General features: G+C 52.0%; 1 protein-coding gene across 4 annotated transcripts in view; it reads left to right on the top strand.

Annotated features, from left to right (window-relative positions):
- The window catches only part of LIG3 (DNA ligase 3), a 21,991-nt gene extending 403 nt beyond the window's left edge, over nucleotides 1–21,588 (top strand). Inside the window, exons 1-21 of one of the 4 annotated variants that reach the window (XM_029927539.1) lie at nucleotides 19–138; nucleotides 659–774; nucleotides 1,874–2,424; nucleotides 6,372–6,515; nucleotides 8,285–8,482; nucleotides 9,359–9,510; nucleotides 10,189–10,355; nucleotides 10,468–10,545; nucleotides 11,004–11,172; nucleotides 12,620–12,775; nucleotides 14,503–14,634; nucleotides 15,034–15,113; nucleotides 15,488–15,575; nucleotides 15,913–15,990; nucleotides 16,310–16,433; nucleotides 17,031–17,173; nucleotides 17,489–17,563; nucleotides 17,992–18,138; nucleotides 18,730–18,937; nucleotides 19,328–19,410; nucleotides 20,457–21,588. In XM_029927539.1, the coding sequence (XP_029783399.1) occupies nucleotides 686–774; nucleotides 1,874–2,424; nucleotides 6,372–6,515; nucleotides 8,285–8,482; nucleotides 9,359–9,510; nucleotides 10,189–10,355; nucleotides 10,468–10,545; nucleotides 11,004–11,172; nucleotides 12,620–12,775; nucleotides 14,503–14,634; nucleotides 15,034–15,113; nucleotides 15,488–15,575; nucleotides 15,913–15,990; nucleotides 16,310–16,433; nucleotides 17,031–17,173; nucleotides 17,489–17,563; nucleotides 17,992–18,138; nucleotides 18,730–18,937; nucleotides 19,328–19,410; nucleotides 20,457–20,690 (3,096 nt within the window). In that variant the 5' untranslated portion in view covers nucleotides 19–138; nucleotides 659–685 and the 3' untranslated portion in view covers nucleotides 20,691–21,588. Of the gene's footprint in view, nucleotides 1–18; nucleotides 775–1,873; nucleotides 2,425–6,371; nucleotides 6,516–8,284; nucleotides 8,483–9,358; nucleotides 9,511–10,188; nucleotides 10,356–10,467; nucleotides 10,546–11,003; nucleotides 11,173–12,619; nucleotides 12,776–14,502; nucleotides 14,635–15,033; nucleotides 15,114–15,487; nucleotides 15,576–15,912; nucleotides 15,991–16,309; nucleotides 16,434–17,030; nucleotides 17,174–17,488; nucleotides 17,564–17,991; nucleotides 18,139–18,729; nucleotides 18,938–19,327; nucleotides 19,411–19,598; nucleotides 20,378–20,456 lie in introns of those variants that run through there. The other 3 variants (XM_029927538.1, XM_029927542.1, XM_029927541.1) reach the window with 3 other exon arrangements.
- The last annotated feature ends 918 nt before the right edge of the window (nucleotides 21,589–22,506 follow it).

Below are 22,506 nucleotides of genomic sequence, written 5' to 3'. Positions count from 1 at the left end.
ACGTGGCGGCCCCCCGGGAGCCCACGGGGGTTGGCCCGCGGGCTCCCGGGGACCCCCACGGCTCCGCGCGCCGGAGGGTCTCTCGGGACCCTCGCGGAGCCACGCTGGCCGCGCCGAGGCCAGTGAGCGTCCGTGCAAGTCCGTGAGCGTCGGGAGGCTTTCTCTGCCTGTCACGTCCCCTTCCCTAGTCCCGGGTCGTGTCCTCGCGGCCTCGGTCGGCCCGAACCGAGGGACGCGCATTCCCGCTTCCTCCGCGGCCGTCCCCGGGCGTCTGCGCCGGCCAGTCGCCCAACCCACGCCGCGAAGGCGTCGGGGAAGGCCCTCCGGGAGGAGCGGCTTCGGCACGCTCGCTTCCCGGCCCGGGCTGCGTTCGGGCCCCAGCGGTTTCATTCTCCACCACGTTGGAGGAAATGCTGAGCCGCGGCCGTTGGGGGCTGCGGGCAGACGGGCTCGCTAGGAGCAGCGTGGTGCCTCCTCCTGGCCCCGCTCGCCCTGGGCCTGGGGCCCGGCGGCGGTGGGGCGCTGCGCGGCGCTCTTGGGTCGGCCCAGTGCGGAGGGAGGGGGCGCGCCTCCCAAACACTCCAGAACGGGGTGGAAACCTTAGTCGCCGTGGGCTCCCCTGATTGGCCTGCCCTACCCGCGTACCTCACCTTTGCAGACCGGCTCTCCAAGAGAATGCCCCTTTATGAATCTGCACACTTTGTATGCGTTTGTCTACGTTTCTCCCCCAGCGCATTCATGGACTCATCTAAATTTTCTCAGTCATCCTGTTAAGTAGGTATTGTCTTCCCTACTTTTGAAATAACAAAAACTGAGACTCCAAGGAGTTTAGGGTTTTCTCAAAAGTAAGAGGCCCAAAACTGAACAGTCCCTGTCGCACTCCCATCCCCGATTCCAATCCACCTGCCTTCCTCTGCATCGTGTTGCACTACAGGAAGTAAAAGCCTGCTTGTCATTGTAAACAGATAACTGTTTCCCTTTTACGAAGCATGTGTGGGCTGGAAAGAATTTCCAGTATATCTAAAATGAGAAGAATGAAGATACTTTAGAAAACATGAATATAAAAAGGTGGGGGGATACAATCCCTGTTTCCGTTTGGGTTGATTTATCAAGTTCCTTGCATTCTTGTCATCCCGTTGCTTCAGCATTCCCTGATTCAAGGTGCTAAATTTTGAGCAGAAGAAGCCTCTGCTTAAAGAATAAGTGCTTCAGTGGGTATCGAACCTGTGCTGTATGGCCAGCTCTGTCCTGTGGGCCTTCCTCTTAGAATGACAAGTTAGGTACTATCGTTTTCCACATTTACAGTTGAGGAAATTGAGAAAGGGAGACGGTAAGTGACCTACCAAGGTCACACAGCTAATGACTGGGGATATGAACCCAAGCAGTCTGGTTCCAGGCTATCCACTTAATGGCCTCTCAAAATAGTTCATCTGATTACATCACAAATCTATAGAGTGAATTATTTTCAGAGGATGGCATATATGTTATACTTTACACTAAAAACTTCACAAACATAATGCAGCTCTTGGCGGTTAAAAAGAAACCTCAGGATCTTGTAATACTTACGAGTCATCATCCATTACGAGTATCGGATGCTGCTGATGGCCTGAGAAAAGCTTTTATGTTATTTGGATTTGATCCCCTTAATTGTGATTCACTAGATGTACACGTGTGCATTAGATACTTGAACACCCATGTGCAAACTGAATTTTCTTGATTTGGAACCCGTCCTCGTCCTGTAGGCAATAAATCTTTACTACTTTGGGAAATGTTTGGTTAGTCAGCATGGACTGTATTAGGACTCTGGCCTCTGGGACAGTGGAAGCCTAGCTCTTGGTTTATGTGTCACTTTTCCTGCCTCTTTTTCATGCAGCTGTATGACTTTGGCTTTCAAGATCTTCCTCCCAACCCTCCGCGCACTCAGGCGAAAAGAACTGTGCCTCTTCAGAGAACAACATCTCTGGCCTGACAGAAGACAATTCGGCCATTGGTCAGAAACAGAGCTGCTTCTTCGCCCCGGCCTCCTCCGGAGAAGAAAGCCTGTTTTGTCATCCCAGGAAGGCAGTCTAAGACCACGTGCCACCTGCCTTGTTTTCTTGCCAGGGTCGCATGTGGGACTCTGCAGTGGCCCCTGTGAGATGGCCGAGCAACGGTTCTGTGTGGACTATGCCAAGCGCGGCACGGCCGGCTGCAAAAAGTGCAAGGAAAAGATTGTGAAGGGCGTGTGCCGGATTGGCAAAGTGGTGCCCAACCCCTTCTCAGAGTCGGGGGGCGACATGAAAGAGTGGTATCACATTAAATGCATGTTTGAGAAACTGGAGCGGGCCCGGGCCACCACAAAAAAAATTGAGGACATCACCGAGCTAGAAGGCTGGGAGGAGCTGGAAGATAACGAGAAGGAACAGATAAGCCAGCACATTGCAGGTGGGTGGGCGACTGCCTGTTCTTCCTACTGGCGCTGAGAGAAAAGAGGAAGAGAGTAGGATCCCATTTATTCCCCCTGCCTGCCTTCTTTTTTTGCTGTGTTTTGTTTTTTGTGAACTTTTTGGAAGTATCTCCAAACTCACAGAAGAGTTGTGAGGATAAAAAAAAAAAAGCAAAAGGAAGCTCATATTCCTTTTCCCCAGACTACCTATTATTACCGTTCCGTTCTCTTTGCGTTCTCCTTTGTGTTCCGGTGTGTGCTGTTACCTTCTCTTTGCACACGCGGAGTTTTTTTTCGTGAACCATTTTAGAGTACATTGCATACGTCATGGCCTTGGCCTTGAAGTTCTTCAGTGAGTATATCTTAAGAATAGGACTTTTCTCTTACATGACCATAACACAGTTACCAACTCCCGTAAATTGGTGCTTTATATAATACTTTCATCCACCAGCTGTGTTCTAGTGTCGGTTGGTCAAACAATACCTTCTATAGCTTTTCCTCTGCTGTAGACTCCCACTCCAGGATCAGGTATTGCATTTTGTTGTCTCTTTGGCCTCCTTTAATCTGGAACATTTCTGTAGTCTTTTTTTTTTTCTTTTTATGCCATCAATATTTTTGAAGACTAAGAGTACCTACCATCACACCCTCTTATCTTTCAGCTTCTTATTCTATGGACTCACAGTTTACTTTTTCCTGGTGGCTTATAACTTTATTGTATTTGATTAATTTGGTACTTATCCCATATTTAGCCACTTGGGAAACCCCTTTCAGCTGGTTTCTGCCTCATCATTTTTTTAATGTTATTTATTTATTTTTAAACTTAAAAATTTTTTTTTAAATATTTATTTACTTTTGAGAGAGAGAGAGAGAGAGAGACAGAGTGCAAGTGGAGAAGAGGCAGAGAAAGAAGGAGATGCAGAATCTGAAGCAGGCTCCAGGCTCTGAGCTCTTAGCCCTTAGCCCAGAGCCCAATGTGGAACTCCAATCCACGGACTGTGAGATCATGACCTGAGTTGAAGTCGGAGGCTTAACCAACTGACCCACCCAGGCACCCCTTTACATTTTTTTAAATGTTTGTTTATTTTTGAGAGAGAGAAAAAGCATGAGTCGGGGAGGGGCAGAGAGAGAGAAAGACACAGAATCTGAAGCAGATTCCAGGCTCTGTGCTATCAGCACAGAACCCAGCGCAGGGCTCGAACCCATGAACCATGAGACCATAACCTAAGCTGAAGTCTGGTGCTTAACTGTCTGTGCCACTCAGGTACCCCAGTACCTCATCATTTTTTAAAATGTTTTTAAAAAACGTATTTATTTTTAGTTTGAGCGCGCGCACACACACACACACACACACACACACACACACACACACACACAAGTATGTGGGGGAGGGGCAGCGGAAGAGAAAATCTCAAGCAGACTCCAAGCTTGGGCTCTCAGCACAGAGCCCAGTGCATGGCTTGATGCCACGATGCTGGGATCATGACCCAAGCCCAAATCAAGTGTTGGATGCTCAACTGACTGAGCCACCCAGATGCCCCTTTTTAAAAATGTTTTACAAGGGCACACTTTACACACTGTATGTTAGCCAATTTGACAATAAATTACATTAAAAAAATAAAAAAATATTTTAAAGTACTCAATTTTCTGGCATAATGTTCTTAGGCTTACCTAATCTCTTTATTTTCTTATTATTTTTGAGGTTTTAAAGTAATCTCTACACACAGTGTGGGGCTTGAACTTAAAACCCTGAGATCAAGAGTCAGATGCTCCAGGGTGCCTGTGTGGTTCAGCTTGTTGAGTGACTGACTCTTGATTTTGGCTCAGGTCATGATTTCATAGTTTGTGGGATTGAGCCCCACATCTGACTCTGTGGAATGTGGGGTTCTCTTTCGCCTTCTCTCTCTCTCTTTCTCTCAAAAAGAGAAAGTCCTGTGTTCCACCAGACTAACCTAGCCAGGTGCCCGTCTTAGGCTTATCTCATATGTATCCTACCATAACTCTGGAATCAGCCATTTCCCTGAAGAGTCCTGGTTTCTATTTGTGGGGAATGGCTTTAAAGAACAAAATCCAGGGGCGCCTGGGTGGCTCAGTCAGTTAGGCCTCCGGCTTCGGCTCAGGTCAGATCTCACGTTCGTGGGTTCGAGCCCCGCATCAGGCTCTGTGCTGACAGCTAGCTCAGAGCCTGGAGCCTGCTTCCGGTTCTGTGTCTCCTTCTCTCTCTGCCCCTCCCCCTCTCATGCTCTGTCTCTCTCTGTATAAAAAATAAATTAAAAAATTAAAAAAAATTATTTAAAGAACAAAATCTAGATGCTCTGTATCCTTGTTACCATGAGGTATCTTTTCTTTTAGCAGAACTAGAGAATATATGTCAATATGCAAAAACACTTGCATGTATGCAGATCTATCTGCACACACACATATATATTCAATGTGTGCATATTTTAGAAATCTTATACTGGTATTTTCCAAATCCATTTAGTCCTTGTTTTCTTTTTATTTCTTTATTTATAGAGAGAGACATAGCATGCAAGCTGGGGAGGGGCAGGGAGGAAGGGAGAAAGAGAATCCCAAGCAAGCATGGCACCGTCAGCACAGAGCCCCACAAGGGGCCCAAACTCACAAACTGTGAGATCATGACCGAAATCAGGAGTCGGATGCTTAACTGAGCCATCCAGGTGCTCCTCCATGTGTTCATTTTTAAAGTAATCCTATCTCAGGGCGCCTGGGTGGCTCAGTCGGTTGAGCATCCGACTTCAGCTCAGGTCATGATCTCACAGTCTGTGGGTTTGAACCCTGCGTCGGGCTCTGCTGCCAGCTCAGAGCCTGGAGCCTGCTTCCGATTCTGTGTCTCCCTCTTTCTCTGCCTCTCCCCCGTGCTCACTCACGCTCTCTCTCTCATAATAAAATAAAGACATAAGAAATTTAAAGTAATCCTATCTTCAATTAAGTATAGTTCTGGTCACTATAGGAGGACTGTAGCAGTGGCTCTAAAAATGGGCAAAAAATTTTTTAAAAAGAGGGGCATCGATCTATCATTGTTCTTAGGAGAGAAGACTTCCAAGAGAGAAAGCTACTTCGCATATACTCCTTTCTCAAGTTCCCCATCTTGTCCTGACTTGGCCATTGGCCTTAGCCTTTGTCACTTTTTGACTAATCTCCCTCAGAGGAAGAGAAATACAAAGTAGAGTTCGACTGTCACACAGTTCAAAACACTCAGCAGCCAGGACTTTTCCTGCCGGTGCCTACCCGACCTGCTCTGTCCTCCGTGTTTCCATCTTCATTTCACTTCCCTGTTTGTCTATAAATGGGGAGGGGGACAGGGGACTAATTCCATAGAGCTGAGTCCCCAAGGTTTATCTGTGAAGATGTGATTTCTGATTTTTCCCAAATCTGGAGTTCATTATGTATGGGACAAGAGGCAGAGAATGTGAATGAAAATATAAGTTACTTATAGAAGGAAAGAGTAACGGGATCTTTGGTCCCCAGAACCTGCTCCCCCTTCCCCTGCCTCCAGTACTCTATTACCCCCCAGTTCCACTCAAAAAGATCAGTCCAGGGGCAGCTGGGTGGCTCAGTCAGTTAAGGGCCTGACTTTCGATTTCAGCTGAGGTCATGATTTCATGGTTTGTGAGTTCGAGTCCCGAATTAGCCCAGAGCCTACTTAGGATTCTTTCTTTCCCTGTCTCTCTGCCTGCCTCCCTCTCTCTCTCTCCCTCTCTCTCTCTCTCTCTCTCTCTCTCTCTCTCTCTCTCTCTCCCTCTCTCTCTCTCTCTCTGTGTCTCAAAATAAATAAACTTTAAAAATGATCAGTCCACAGCCAATCTGGTGGCAATGCCATGCTAATAATTTATCAAGCAAGTCTCTAAGAGCAGTTGTTAGGATCTTGAAGCTGGTCTCAGGGATTTTTCACGGAAACCTATTTCTCTCTCCCTTTGGGGTCCTACAGATTTGTCTTCCAAGGCAACAAGCACACCAAAGAAGAAAGCTGTTGTCCAGGCTAAGCTGACAGCCACTGGCCAGGTGACCTCTCCAGTGAAAGGTGCCTCATTTGTCACCAATACCAATCCCCGGAAATTTTCTGGTTTTGCAGGTGAGAGATTAGGGCTACTTTAGCTGTTATGGTCTTTTTAATTTGGAATCCTATTCGGGATTCTGGCTAAGAGTGAAAAACCTATGCTGTCTAGCCTCCTTCATAATTCTCTTTCCTCTGAGCGGGGACAGGTAATGGCTAATTTTCAGTGGTCCACTTGTATAGCATTTCTTTGTATACATGACTGTCTATCGCAGCCTATAGAGGTTTTTTGTTGGCAAGACTTTTTGCCCTTGAAGTAGTAACCTAGGTCAGATGGAGATGATTCGACCATGCCCTATAACTTCCTTGTTTTTTGGTAATGAAAGAATCTTGAGAACTTGCATCCCTAACCTTGCCCGAACCAGGGCTGGAAGAAGGGAGATGTCATGCATGGTTTTATGTGACAGGAGGCGCTGGGCCAGAGACATCTGCCTATGTCATTTGGTTTGTTCTTCAGTTAACCTGAGGAAGTACTTTTACGAGGCCCATCTATGAAGGAGAAGGCTGATGTCCAGGTTCATTATGGAGTTAGTATTTTTGCTGAAGTCTGTTTAACTCCAGCGCCTGTGCTCTTTTCCCTGCACCCTGCTGCGGCTTTTATTTGGAAACATGTTTATGACTGACTCAGGTAAAGAAAGTAAAGCCAAACACACTGTCTTAGAAGTTGTTCACCGAGGTGGCTTTTTGTGAGGGAAAGAAGCGTAGGCTTGAAGTCTGAAGTGCCAGCATGTGGCCGCTTGCTCAGGGGAGCATCTGCTCTGCCTTTGAGCTGCTGTGGCCTCATCTGAGAAGTGGGAACGGTAACAGCTGCCTCGTTTTCCCCACAGTCTTCTCAGAGCACTAATGGAGAAAAGATCGCAAAAACAGTACCTGATTCTGTGAGGTTTTTATTTTAAAACTCTGAGGTTTGGTTTTTGGTGGTAGGCCAAAGAGAAATATAGAAGAGTCCAAGTAGCAATAAGGACTGCATGTTTCTGGAAGGGCCCTGGTCTTAGGTGGGGGGGAGATTTGGGAGGAACTGAGCGAAATGGGGGTTCTAAATTCTTGCATCCTGCTGAGCATGGCCACCTGGGAGATTTTGTCCCCTAAGATCCTCTTTAGACTCCAGGTCAGAGATGAGGATGGGTTATAATTTACAAACCGCAGACAAGAGGAAGCTGACCTTGGCAGCCCGCTTGCTAACGGCTCTGCTGCAAGCTTGCAGAGCGAAATTGGCTTTGTAAACAGCCACAGGAGGTAAGAGAGGACCGAATGGGGATATCTGCAGGAAAGTCTTGCCCATTGGCTGCCTTTTATTTTGGCAAGAGGAGAGAGGTGGTGATGGGCAGGTGGGAGTGGTGAAAGGTCTTCTCCCTGGTCTTGGGTTCCATCAGTACCAAGAGATTGAACTAGGTAATCTTTAAGACTTCTTCCAGCCTCGACAGTCTGCGACAGTGACAGTTTCCTACTGACTAACATGTCCTTTGGTTTGTTCTCCTGCTCTCCTCCCCACTTTCTGGGGTCAGCTTTACCATTGCAGGGGGCTGCTCTCTGCACAAAGGTGGCCTGTTCTGTGCGGCACTCATATAAACAGATGCGCGTCGGCTGGGCCCCTGCAGGGGTGTGAGGCCACTGTTTCTTTACCGTGATTAGCTGTGACGTTTGGTGTGTGCCTGTGAGATGGGTCTAATGATATCCCCTCCCCCCACCCCACGGCTGTTTGAGGGATTGAGTGAAGCTCTGGCAGAGCTTCAGTTTCCCTTCTTTCTCAGCAAGGCCAGCGAATCATCCCTCATTTTCTGCCACAGCCAAGCCCAACAACTCTGCGGAAGCCCGCTCGAGCCCTACCCCTAAGGCAAGCCTGTCCTCAAGCAGATGTGACCCCAAGCACAAGGACTGTCTGCTGCGGGAGTTTCGGAAGTTGTGTGCCATGGTGGCTGAAAACCCTAGCTACAACACGAAGACCCAGATCATCCAGGACTTCCTTCGGAAAGGTTCAGCAGGAGGTGAGCCCTAGAACGTCCTGGATGGGCTCTTCTGAAGAGCTCTAGCCGTGATTGGTTTCATCGGCGTGTGTAGTGTATGGTTTCTTATAAGTAAGCTCTACACCCAACGTGAGGCTTAAACTCACAATCCCGAGATCAAGAGTTGCACGCTTTACCCACTGAGCCAGCCAGGTGCCGCTTGAAATTTTTGATAATTTTGAACAATGAGCCCTTCATTTTTACTGTTTTTTTCTTTAATGTTTATTTATTTTTGACAGAGAAAGAGAGACAGACAGACAGATTATGAGTAGGGGAGTAGCAGGGAGAGAGGGAGACACAATGGGAAGCAGACTTCAGGCTCAAGGCTGTCAGCACAGAACCCAATGCAGGGCTCGAATTCACGAGCTGTGAGATCATGACCTGAGCTGAAGTTGGATGCTCAACCAACTGAGCTCCACAGGAACACATTGACATTGCTCTTCTGCTGCCTTATTTATCCCCAGGAGGCAGGAAGAACCTATTGTATTTGACCAAGAGGGAAGTTCACTATTCTGCACGTTTGATAAGGCTTTTGTGAACTGCATGCACATCTGGAATAGAATTTTCTAGCTCTTTCATTCATCTAACAAATGATCATTGAGCATCTGTAATGTGCTCATCACTGGGGACACTGAAGCAAAACGGTGGCTCTGCCCTGTGGGAGTCCCTCCTGGGAGGTAGATGCGTAAGCCACAGCCACCAGACGCGGTAGCCTCTCCGTCTGTAATGAAGCATGCGGGGTATTGAGGCGGCACAGACAGTGATAGTGATGTAGACGCCTCTTTTAGTTCCTTGAGTTTATGTATGTGTTTGTTTAAGCTCTGTTTCTCAGGGAGGCTTCTATTCTTCTGCCCCCAGATGGTTTCCACGGTGACGTGTACCTGACGGTGAAGCTGCTGCTGCCGGGTGTGATTAAGAGTGTGTACAACTTGAACGATAAGCAGATTGTGAAGCTTTTCAGCCGCATTTTTAACTGCAACCCAGATGATATGGCACGAGACCTGGAGCAGGTCAGAGGGCGGGGGGGCGGGCGGCATTTTGGGAGGGGCTGGGCCGTGCCGGACGCCTGCAACCTTTTTTCTGGTTGGCGCACATACGGTTCTAGGAAACTGAAACCCATTTGAGCAAGCTTCCTTTTCGAGAGAGCTTCCTTTACTAGAAGCCCCAGCCGTTAGTTTCCCAAGGTGGAGGACTGAAATCATACTGCTGACCCATGAGAGCCTTAGATCTCAAGGACAGGACTGACGACTTCCCACTGGCTCTCCTTGAGTTCTTCTTCTGGGCCCTACTTTTTCTTGCCTTTTTTTCACTATAACTTGGTATAGCATTCAGCTTTTGTTTGTTCACGACAAACAGCAGCATGGAAAGTTCCTAGCAGAGCGCTGCCCTTATCTGATGACCAAATTTGTTTCTTAGGCCAAATTCTCACAGGAATCCAATTGGCTCAGTCCTGGATTAGTCCTTCCTCACATCATTTATCAGCCAGGGCAGATGGCCAGATCCTATGGCGGGTGGAGGTGCTCTTTCCAGGAACTGTGGGTGGGATAGAGTCTCCAAGGAGTGAGGCCAGTATGCGTGAGTTGGGAATAGGAGGGATGATTGAAATCTCTGCTTTAGTCCTGGGGGCTTGGCAGATACACTTGGCCACTCTGGGGTTGCAGCAGAGCCATTTTGGTTTTTGGAGACAGGGTGACGTGTCAGAGACAATCAGAGTCTTCTTTGAGCAGAGCAAGTCTTTCCCTCCAGCTGCCAAGAGCCTCCTTACCATCCAAGAGGTGGACGAATTCCTCCTTCGGCTCTCCAAGCTCACCAAGGAGGATGAGCAGCAACAGGCCCTGCAGGACATCGCGTCCAGGTCGGGGGAGCTGCCCCATGGGGATGGGTGTGGGGAGATGGAATCACCAGGAAAGGACGGGTTCGGGGTCCAGAGCTCTTCAGAGACCAAGTTGAATGTGCCTCACCCCTAGGTGTACAGCCAATGACCTTAAGTGCATCATCAGATTGATCAAACATGATCTGAAGATGAACTCAGGCGCAAAACATGTGTAAGTACCAGCTCCTCTGATGGCCTGAGCTGCCAGCTTCCTTCGTTGCCAGCTGGGGTCAGGACCTTGGAGTCCCTGTCTAGATTTTAATCCTCATTCTACTTTATGCCTTCATGTGGGACCCATCACTAGACCTAGCTCAGCCTCCATCTCCTCATAAAATAGAAGGAGATTTTAACACACAGTTGTTAAAATTGAAAGTATGGAGTGTGTTCAAATAATAGAGTATGAGTTGCTCATCCGCTCCAGCCCCCTCTTGCTATGGCAGCATCCACGGAGGCCCAGTATCTCAAAATTGCTGAGTTTTCCAAGAGCTTTTCCTCCTGTGAAAGGCTTTAAACAGTAGAGCATAAGCTTCCCTTCCATATTGAGATACTCTCTCTGTGAGGACTCACCGCGGTCAGCAATGAGGTCAGAGACAGTGGGTTATGTTTCCTTGCTCCTGTCTGCCTCGCCAGGTTAGATGCTCTGGACCCCAATGCCTACGAAGCCTTCAAAGCCTCACGCAACCTGCAGGACGTGGTGGAGCGAGTCCTCCGCAACGAGCAGGAGGTGGAGAAGGAGCCGGGCCGGAGACGAGCTCTGAGTGTCCAGGCGTCACTGATGACGCCAGTGCAGCCCATGCTGGTAAGGATGCTGCTCCAGCCTTACGTTCTCCAGACACCGACTGTCCTTGTGAGCTCTGTCGGGGTATGAACGCTGGAGGGGTTTAGGGAGGGAACAGTGGAGATGCGGAGGGGTATGTCTCTGTGGGAAATAAAGGCAACCGAGAAGGCAGTTGGCTCTAGCCAAAATACCTGACCTCTAGGCCCAACTCTGCCACCAGCAAGCTGTACAGTCTTGAATGAGTTACTGAGCCTTTCTTAGTTTTTCCGTTTCCCTATGTGAGTGATGTATGAAACCTTCTGAAGCATCTACTTAGAATGGTTTGTCGGTCATCTTTCCTGAAAACTGGTGGAGATACTAAGTCCTGAGGTCTGTGACCTGCCCCAAAGTAGCTCTGAGACTTAGCGGCAGAGCTGAGCTGCTTACGACAGGGTGACCTGGCCTCATTTTCTTGTGGAAAGCAGCAGCTCAAGGAATGAAGACCAGGTCTCACCGAGATCATCTTGAGCCTCTGTTCGTTTCACGCGATGTGGGATTTCCTTTCTGGCGTTGGTTTTTCGGTGCTTCGGGCCCCTCCACCTACTCCCCCGGAACCACTGTGAGGTCCCCGAGCTTCTCCAGCATGTACAGTGCCTTTCATGAACCTGCCTTGTGTGTGCTACTAACACTTTCGTCGAAGTGTTCTCTCCCTCTAGGAATGCAGGGTGGCCAGCTCTGAATGTGTGAGCTCAGCCCCCCAGGGACAAGACTCCTGTCACCTACACTAGTGCCCTTCCTGACTTATATAAGAATTCTTTCAGGAGTCCGTTGGACAGTCTGTCACTTATATGAAGAGTGGCGTGGGTTCTATAGCTTAGTGCTTAACTCACAGGCTTTGGAGTCAGGGCTAGCCGCAAACATCAGCCCTGCTGTTGACTGGCTATATAATTTTAAGTAAGGACTAGACCTGTGTGAACGTCTGTTTTCTCATCCATAAAACGAAGGCAGTGTCCCTCACGTAAGATAGTACATGGCGGGTGCAGTGGGGCTCTGTGTACGGTCTACACCCGTAAATAGCCCTAGAACGGTAGTCAGTCACCGTTGTGAGGCAGGGGGGCCCCGGTATGTGAAGCACTCCTCTGACCTGTCTTGGGGATCCCTGACTGCTGCCGCCCTGCCAGCACCCGTCAACGTCCTGCATCCCTGTCTTACCTCTGCGTACCTCTTCTGCTGACTGGTGTGGCTGACAATAGGCCAGAGCCCTGCAAGATCTTAAATTAAAAAAAAAAGAAATGCTGTTTCAGTGCAAGTGTATTACTCTTTAAAAATCAGTCACATTCGTAGTCCTCAAAAGGCACACTCCGTGCCAGCCTTGAGGGCAGCCTCTGGTCCTCATTCCCCGGCACGTGGACTCTGGAGCTGTCCTGGCTGAGCAGCCCCCAGCGGGAGAGCCCCTGTAAGTCTCCAGGCTTGTCTTCCCCACCCCAAGGCCGAGGCCTGCAAGTCCATCGAGCACGCGATGAAGAAGTGTCCTAACGGCATGTTCTCTGAGATCAAGTACGATGGGGAGCGAGTCCAGGTGCATAAGAACGGGGACCACTTCAGCTACTTCAGCCGCAGCCTCAAGCCTGTCCTGCCTCACAAGGTACAGGTTCCTTCCTTTCTGCAGGGCCTTTCTTTCCCTTCCTGCCTCTAAGACTCCCAGGGGCAGGGCTCCATAGTCACTTCAGCTCTGGTACACAACAGGGTTTATCTTGTATTTGTTGAATGAATGTATGTGTTTGTTTTTGGAGTCTTATAATGGGAGGTTGCCCAGTAGGGACAGCCAGAGAGCCCGGACTTGGGTAAGTCAGCACAGAGCCCCACGGGACAGTGATGCTCCCCTTGCCCACAGTGACACTGAGACAGCGAGCTCACCTGGCAAGTGACTTGCAGCGCTTGTCTCTTGCATGTCCATGTCCCGTTGCTTCTCAGAACTAAGTTACAACTCGGGTAAAAAAGGCTGCTGAACTGTTGTTCATGAATTTGGTAAATATTTATCCAGTGTCTTGTGTGTGCTGAGCACTGCTTTCGGAGCGGATGTACAGCAGTAAAAAAATGGACAAAAGTTCTTGCCCCTGGAGGCTTACATTCTGATGTAAGCACAGTCCAGTGGAGACATCTGGGAGCCCAGACTCCTGTCCTCCATTCCGGGGCGTTAAGAATTCACCCCTCAGTCCTTCCCAGCACCCAGGGCCTCTGTGAGCCTTTGGGAAGAGCACCTGGAACACTGGCCCAGGAGCTTGTGAGTAGATGGACGTCCTGTCCTTGCTGCCCGTTCTCTCCTCGCTCAGACTCCAGTTGTCAGAGCTCCGGGGGTGCAGGGGTCGTGTTGTGCAGCTCGAGTGCTCCCCTCCCCTTGCCTTCCTGCGAGAGCACGGAGCCTCGGGCTGTTCATTTGGGTGTCCGGAGGAGAGCTCAGCGCTGTCCTCCCTGGGGAGGGGGGTGCGGGCTCACTGGCTCGGTCGGGCCCAGTCAGACTGCCCAGGAACTGTTCTTCCCAGTGCCCCTCTGTGGGCACCTCTGTTACCCAGGAAGAAGTTTCGGCCTGGCTTTTCAGTTAGAGCCCTTTCCCTCCGTGCCTTACCAAAGCTTCATCCGTCCCTTGTCTCCCCTGCACTCTGGGTTGGTAAAGATCTGGGTTGGGGGTTGAAGCCGAGTGGCACAGGTATACAGGCCTCTCCCGTCCCAGCTGCCAGCCCCACAGGTAGCAAGGCCCTGGTGCCCTGCCCAGGGGCGGATGGGGCCACAGTCACACTCTGGACCTCACTGCTGGCGTTACCTGGCAGGGGCTACCATGGGTTTTGGTGGGACTGCGCCCTCTCTGGAACTGTCAGAGACTAGGTTTTTGCCTTTATCAGGAAGAGCTCTTAATTCCAAACATGCTTTCTTACTTGTTTTGAAGATGGTTGTGGATTTAGAGCTCTCACTCAGAGAAGACCCTCCTGTTTCCTTGTGGCTCCTAAGAGCGTTTATTTCTTCCTTTCCATCCTTCCTTTTGTAACTGACCTGTTCTCCCCCACAAATGTCTACCTGCCTGCATTTCCTCCTCTCCTTGTTTGTCTGCCCCCACATACTCCTCTGCATCCTCTACACCCTGTTTCTTTGTTTTTTCCTCCAAACTTGGTGCAAGGTGACTCAACCCAGGTCTGAAATAGCCCGTTCCTCTTGTCTTGGTGGCTGATAAGGCCTAGGTCTGTTTTGCATGCGAGTTTGGCTTCCCCGTGTTGACATTCTGTGTTCCTTGTGGGGCTTGGGTTCGTTTCTGGCTCGGTTGCAGGTCACTGCTACCCATCCTTCCCTCCCTCACCTAAGTCACCCTTTTGCCTCCAGGTGGCCCACTTTAAGGACTATATCCCCCAGGCTTTCCCGGGGGGCCACAGCATGATCTTGGACTCTGAGGTGCTCCTGATTGACACTACGACAGGCAAACCGCTGCCCTTTGGGACTCTTGGGGTACACAAGGTACTGGTCAGGGCCATACGTGTGGGAATTCGAGTGTGTGTGCACATGGACGTGTATGGATGTGCGCTGTTGGTCTCAACGAAGGGGAATCTGTCACTCACTCAGGGTTGGGCTCATTCTTTGTTTCTGAACTATTTGTGAATTTAGCCCTGAGTTTAGATGTGTTGTTTGTTTGTTTGTTTTTCACATAAAAGGAGCTAGTAATGGGAACGTAGCATTGGGTTGATTTCCATTAGGTCCATCTGCTAAGTGCCCTTGTGGCCCAGGGGCTTCAGAGCATATACAGGACTTTACTGTCCAGTGCTTTAGAGGGTCTCCAGAAGGGGATTGGTACTCCCCATTTTTTACGTTCTCTGATTTTTGTCCCTCGTGTATCTGCTACCTCATTTTCCCTTACAGAAAGCTGCCTTCCAGGATGCGAACGTCTGCCTCTTTGTTTTTGATTGTATCTACTTCAATGACGTCAGCTTGATGGACAGGTGAGGGATCTGTTTCCGGCTCCTGGGTAAGGAGGGAGGGGCTCACATTGGGAAGGAGGGAGGGAAAGCTGCTGAAGCCTATGCCTCTTTGTAGCCAGGAGCTGGGAGGAAGGAGCTAAGAAGTAGGACGCATGCTACACACGCTGTGCTCCACGAAGCAGAAACAGGATCTGCAAGGGTGAAGTGGCCCTTGTACCACAGCTCGGTCACGAGGGGGCCCTTGTAGCCCGACAGGCAGAACTGTTAGACCTGGGGGCTTCAAGCCCTGGCGAACCCTCTCATGAAGCAGTTTATCGTTGAGTCCCTTCCTTCTCAGAACTCCTAATGGGGGTCGGAGGATCCTGACCTGACGCCAGCTCTCTCATCCCCCTTAGGCCTCTGTGTGAGCGGCGGAAGTTTCTTCACGATAACATGGTTGAAATTCCCAACCGGATCATGTTCTCAGAAATGAAGCAAGTCACTGTGAGCAAAGACTGCACCCCAGACAGCTGCCTAGTGGTTTGAAAGCAGGGCAAGAACCCCTTGGTCAGCTGTGACTGGGAGAACGGGGGCTGCCAACACGTGCGTGTTGTCCCCTGGTCACCCCTGGGAGGACAGGGCATGAAACGCTCTTCCGGGACGGGCTCCCTGAGTCTCACAGCCGCAGCAGCTGCTTTACAAGACCTTGGCTCATTGTCCTCAAGTCCGGGTGTTTCCACTGGGCACTGCACTAGTGTGCAAAAGGGAACCACCCCCACCTCCCCGCCACAGCACTGTCTGTTCTCACACCAACCTCAGCATCTCTCTTGTTAAACTTCAGAAAGCTTCGGACTTGGTCGACATGATAAACCGGGTCATCCGAGAGGGGTTGGAAGGGCTGGTGCTGAAGGACGTGAAGGTGAGCCCCTCACACCCCGCCTTCTGCAGCCTCTCGCCCCGCTCCTCCGCGCGCCCGCGGTCTCTCCAGCCCTGGCCAGCAGAGGGCGGCGGCAGTCTGAGGTGGCCGGGGCTGGCTGCGGCAGGGCCCTTCCCACAGGCCACACAGCTCTGTTGTGTGTCTAGAGGATGGGTTGGTTATGTTTCCTGGGCTGGGAGGTGCTGGTCTTGGCCAGAGTGGGCCAGGCACTGTGGTAGAGCCGAAATGTCAAATGAAGAAGTAAATCCCACCTTCCTGCGGTTTCCATTCTAGTTTGAAGTCTCTCTTGCTTTTCCCTCAGGGTACATATGAGCCTGGAAAGCGGCACTGGCTGAAAGTGAAGAAGGACTATTTGAATGAGGGGGCCATGGCTGACACAGCTGACCTGGTGGTCCTTGGGGCCTTCTATGGGCAAGGGAGCAAAGGTCAGGGTGGCCTCTGGCCCCTGGGATGGGACTTCTTTGACAGGCATCACTTAGGATGTAGGCTGGCCTTTTTACTGGCTTGATCTGCCAGCATGGCCAGTCATGAGTTCCACGGTTCTGGGATCAAGGGCCCCAGACTGGCCCATGTCACCTCAGCCAGGGACATCAGAATTCTACAGACTTGGGCAGGGAGAGGTCAGACAAGAGTACCCTATGCTACCTGGCACAAAGGAGCTCACCAGCAACTACTTCCTCAGGGCCTGGCCACTTTCTCCTCCGAGAAAATCTCAGTCTCCCAACTGGAGGGGAAGCTGGGGTCTGAGGAATTTCCTGTGTGCCAGACACTGTTCTTTTGTTTTACTCAATGGAACCTGACAAGTTCTGGATGATTATCCCTAATTTACTGAAGAGGAAACTGGGGCTCATCAAGGTTAAACTTGCATAGCTGGTAGGAGGTAGATCCAAGAGGGGCACTGGGCACTCTGCTGCCGGGACCCAGGCTTCCCTCTCCAGCGGGCTGCCCCTCCCTGGCCACGTGGGGCTGGCAGCGCTGGCTGCCTCCATCCGTGACTTCCCTCCTCCCTCCCTCCCTCCCAGGTGGCATGATGTCCATCTTCCTCATGGGCTGCTATGACCCAGGCAGCCAGAAGTGGTGCACAGTCACCAAGTGTTCGGGAGGCCACGATGACGCAACGCTTGCCCGCCTGCAGAAGGAGCTGGACATGGTGAAGATCAGCAAGGTGGGGAAGGCATTCGGTTGGCCCGGGCTGTGTTCCGGGGGGACCATAGGGATCGTTGATCTGTCTCCACCAAAGGAGCTGCTGATCGGCCATGGGAGTAGTATTAGGCCTCCAGAGTCTTTGAGTGCCAACCTCGTGCAAACTGGCCCGCATGCCCCCTGGGCCACACCCTCTCTAGGCAGGGAGGATCCCATGGGGTGAGGGTGAGCCTTTTGTGAAGTCACCTCTTCACACAAGCCTGTGACTGGGGAGGGGAGTAGGATTTGTCTTGTTTTGGCTTGGGAACAGCCGAGGACAGCATTTTTTCTCTTCCAGGATCCCAGCAAGATACCCAGCTGGCTGAAAATCAACAAGATCTACTATCCTGACTTCATAGTCCCAGACCCAAAGGTACCAGCCTAATGGCCTGAGGTTCCCCAGCCCACAGCATGAGCTTGCAGATTCTATAGTGCCACCAAGATGCCATCTCAGCCTCACAGGCCACCCGAGGATGAGGCTCTGGACTGGTCAGCCAAGGATTCCTGAGGAATCCTCCTCAGTACAGGGAGGGTGAGACTAACCAGGCCCTAGACGCAGAGAGTTTGCTCTAGAAGTAATCAGGCCCGGTTCCTTCTGTGCTCGGACAGAGAGACGGAGACCCCAGGGAAGAGCCAGAACCTCCCTAAGGTCTCATAGCATCCGCACCAACAGTGGGACTAGAACCCATCTCCCACCTGTTAGCCAGTGCTTTGGGGTTTTAGTGATTCCGTATTGCTACTAGGTGGTTGGGAGAGGCTTCCTTTCTTAACCAGCAAGTGACCTGAGTTAACTCCTGACAGAAAGCTGCCGTGTGGGAGATCACAGGGGCCGAGTTCTCCAAATCTGAGGCTCACACAGCCGACGGGATCTCCATCCGATTCCCTCGTTGCACCCGGATCCGTGATGATAAGGACTGGAAATCTGCCACTAACCTCCCCCAACTCAAGGTGCGTGCTTACACTCAAGGTGCCTGTGTGCCTCTGCCTCGCTGTCCTGGCGGGGATCCCGGGCTGTCTGGCCCCTGAGACCAGGAGGGCAGTTGAGGGATACCCCCTGTCACAGGGCCAGGAGCTGCAGCACCCCCAGGAAGAGTGCTGTGCCACTCTCCTGCTTCCGATTTGGGGGCTGGCCCCAGGCTGTGGTCTGTGTTGCTGATAGGAACTGGGGGACAGAGGGAGTGATTTGCACCGACTCGCCAAGAAACAGGGCCGGGGTTTAGAAAAGTGCGAAGAGGGGCACGTGGGTGGTCAGTCAGGTGAGTGTCTGACTCTTTATTTCGGTTCAGGTCATGATCTCATGGTTTATGGGATTGAATCCTGCATTGGGCTCTGTCCTCTAACAGTGGGGAGCCTGCTTGGGGTTCTTCCTGCCCCTGCTTCGCTCTTTCTCACTCTCAAGTAAACTGTACATAAACGAAGAAAGCACCAAGAAAGCCAGCTGCTTTTCCCTGCCATTTCTTTCTCCCACATGGGCCTGAGACACACCTACGCGGCCAGTGGCTGGGAAGGATCACACCTGACACTCTGTTGCCTCCTCAGGAACTGTACCAACTGTCCAAGGAGAGGGCAGACTTCAGTGTGGCGGCCGGAGACGAGGGGAGCTCCACCACTGGGGGCAGCAGCGGAGAGAACGGGGGTACCTCGGGGCCTGCCGCGTCCCGAGAGGCCTCCAGGGCTGCCCCGAAGCAGCCCTCCACCAGTGCCAAGAAGGCAGGAGGGAGGCAGAGCAGCCCCCTCAGCCGAGGCGGTGAGAAGGGAGGGGCTGGGGTGGTGAGCAGTGTGGTGTGAAGGCAGAGGTCAAAGGACAGGGATCCAGTCTGACATTGCAGCTCTGAGGTCATGTGATTCTCTACGTCCGCTGCAGCAGACATTGACCACCCTTCTCTGGTGTGTCCAGCCGTGGGCCAGAAGCCATTCTACCGGGCTCCCTCCATCTGCTCCGTAAATCTGAGTGACGGGACCCCGGGAGAGCCCATCTGACCTGTGGATAAGCTCCCTCTGAGCTAACGCCTCCCCTCCCGTCTCACCCATGCTCCTAGCAGAGCCAGGCCTGGCGCTTCCGTGTGCTGCACCGACCTCCGGGGTCAGCGTCCGCTCCCCTCCCCACTGCCTAGTTCTTACCTGAGCTCTCCTGCAGGCAACAAGCCGACAGCGAAGCTGCCTGCCGTGAGAGTGGGAGAGAAGCGGAAGGCTCCCGACGAGCCCCCGTGCCAAGCAAAGGTGAGGGGAAGAACGGCGGTCTACCAGCGGCTGGCGCGGCCCAGGGCTTTGCGTTCCCGACTCTGCACTTGGACACCGAGATGAGCCGAGATGTTTAGGGGACGGAATGGCCAGACGCCCCACCTACCCCGCTCTGCCACAGCTGCCAGTGCCGCTGCTCCACCCTGTGCCCTCTCGTTGCCTTGCAGAGGCGGCCGGCCGGCGAGCAGAGAGGAAGGAGAGCCGTGCCTGCGGGCAGGAGATAGAACGGCCGGGCCTCCCTGAGAGGCTGCGGGGACCCACTGGGCTGCTGCTGCTGCTGGTCCCAAGTCACAGTTTACATTAAAGAAAGGGGAGAAAGCCCAGTCTAGGTGGAGTGCGGCAGTGTGAGTCTGTGCTCGGGCTGGAGCAGACTGAGCCCACAAGGAGCGGGGAGAGGGCACCGGCCTGGTGATTGTCCCTGCAGAGAGCCTTTCGCCTTTTGTAGCCACTTCTCAGTCTTTGGTTTGACAGCAGCTGTTGAGCCCCTACTGAGGCCAGTGATTAGGCTTGTCCCTGGAGCAGCTGCTGGCCCGAAAGGGACGTGGAGAAGTAAACGTTTGATCTCTGTACTGTGTGCTGGAGCCACACAGTCCTCCCCACTAGCCAAAGCAGCCACCACAGTTCGGCACATCAGTCCCCAGCAGACATGTAGATCCGTTCCTGTCCTTTCCCTGCATGAAGCCCTTAAATCCGTCCATGGCAGAGGAGGGCTCCCGATCCCCCCCGCCTCGCTAGTTGGGCACAGTGGACAGCTCGGTCAGCAGACGCTGCTGAGTCCTAGAGCCCTGGTCCTGCCCGCCGGTGCTTCTTGGCCACATACTTTCCCCTTCTCCAGGTCCTTGTATGGAGACCCACTGTCTTCCTCACTTTCCTCTAGAGTGGCCGCAGACGTGGTTTTCGATGCCTGTTTGTTCCTTTTCTCCAGTAAACCCTGCTGGTGTCCTGACCGCTAATCGGGCCTGTGCTCATCCGGTGGAGACCCATCTGCCCCACTGCTGCCCCCACTGACCCCTGTGCGTTTGCAGGTGCTGCTGGACATCTTCACTGGGGTGCGGCTCTACCTGCCACCCTCCACACCAGACTTCAGCCGTCTCAGACGCTACTTTGTGGCATTCGACGGGGACCTGGTGCAGGAATTTGACATTGCCTCGGCCACACATGTGCTGGGGAGCAGGGACAAGAACCCTGAGGCCCAGCAGGTCTCCCCAGAGTGGATCTGGGCGTGTATCCGGAAACGGAGGCTGGTCACTCCCTGCTAGGACCGCGGCCCTCCCGCTCCCCTGGCCACTCCCCTGGCCGCACTCTTCCCTGCCATGCCACAGGGCTGTGCTCCTGCTGGGCAAGTGCATGACTGCAAGGACCAGGGGAGGCGGGTGGCGGTTCTTCTCCAAGCAGTGCGTCTTCCAGAACCCACCAGCCACTTGCTGTGGGCGCCCCCAGGGAAATAACTTTCTCCCGCTGGTTTACATAGATCTTTCAGATCTGGGTGCTGGTTTGGTTGCCTTTGTTTTCCTTTAAAAGCTTTTTTCCCCTCCTAAATAAAATACCTTGCTGTTGTCCTTGGCCGCTCCCGCCCCCCCCCCCCCAACTTCCCTAGCCATTAAGGAGTGGAGCGAAGGCCAGGCTTTTGAAGGTTATCCATAAAGCCACCTGCCCCTTTTATTTGCAGGCTCATTTTAAAGTTGTATTTAAAAGATTGCGTTCAGAAACGCTTCTTATATTTGGCAGAACTTGTATTCATTCAACTTGGCCCTTTTTGCCAGGAATGAATCCTTATTTGAAAGAAAAAATGAATTTTATGACTCCATTCTCTGTGTTCTCTTCCACGGTGTGGGTCCTGATTTGAAGGGAGGGAACCAGGATCAGGTAGGAAAATGGGGCCATGTCTACAGAAGTGAGGTTGTGTGAGCTATTCCTCTGGGGGGCACGGCTCCCAGAGGATCTGCCTCCCCCAGATCCGGAAGCAAAACTGGTTTGGACCGTCAGAAACCTACCCGAGGACATCCTTATCAGGAAAGGCTCCTGTGCCACTGGGGCTGGTTTCTTTGAATAAAAGGAAAACAATTTAGTGTAGATGAGTGCTGTTACGTAGAACTTTCTCTGAAAATGGAAATACCCTGTAAACCTTCACTGGCCCAAATAAATTAGGCACACTTAGCTACTGAGCACTTGGAATGTGGTTAACACAACTGAGGGAGTAAAATAAAAACTTCAACTTTAAATGGTCCCAGGTGGCTAGTAACTACCATACTGGACAGTGCAGGGATGGACCTGGTTTAGATCTGAGCCTCAGCTTCTAAGAGGGATGAGGAGGGGGACTGGCCCTCTGTCCTCAGGCTGCTGTGAAGAGTGTGGAGCACTCGCACAGTGCCCAGTACACAGCTGTGTGGAGCGGGGACCGTACCCGCATGGCCACACCCTGCCTGGGGACAGGCCCCCTGGGCCCTGACTCCTGGCTTGCTACAGACCAGCTTTCTGTGTTTTCAGTGCTGTGGACTTGAGAGTCCGTTCCTGTTTCCTATCAACAGGTTGCCAGGCTTGTTTGTCCCATCTCCTGAGTTAAGTTCCTGAGACTGAACTTCTGGAACATGCTGGAGTGTCTGAGCCTGTAACTGAGGACCACTGCCTCCCCCAGACTCCCTCCAGTATACTCAGCTAAGGTCCTATTCTGCTGGGAAGCCGCGTGCCAGTCAGCCTGGAGGCCAGCTCCAGCCTGATCTGGGGGTCTACCTGCTGGCCGAGTGTGTTGGGAGGAAGAGGCAGGAGGAGTTGGCACCACCCTGACTCTAGCCCGGCACACTGGTGGTTCTGAATAGGCACCATTCAGTCTCCCATCAGTATTGAGAATAAGACTCTCTTTATTCTTCCTTTGTGGAGACAAAAGCTGCTGCTCCTCTGAGCCTTGACCTACATAAATTTCCATCCCCCTCTCCAGCCTCCTCGGGCCAAGCAGCCAGACAGGGCAGCAGAACAAAGCGTGAGCCTTGGGATTCTGCCAAAGGACATGGTCGCTGCCCTTTGGCTCGGCTGACCTAGACCCGGACCTACCTGCCCTACTGGTCGGCCACGTACACT

This window comes from Suricata suricatta, chromosome 17 (assembly GCF_006229205.1).
Source record: "Suricata suricatta isolate VVHF042 chromosome 17, meerkat_22Aug2017_6uvM2_HiC, whole genome shotgun sequence".
In the NCBI taxonomy this organism is placed as follows: domain Eukaryota; kingdom Metazoa; phylum Chordata; class Mammalia; order Carnivora; family Herpestidae; genus Suricata; species Suricata suricatta.
The sequence above is the reverse complement of the archived record's forward strand: the minus strand, read 5'-3'. Positions and strand labels throughout refer to the sequence as shown.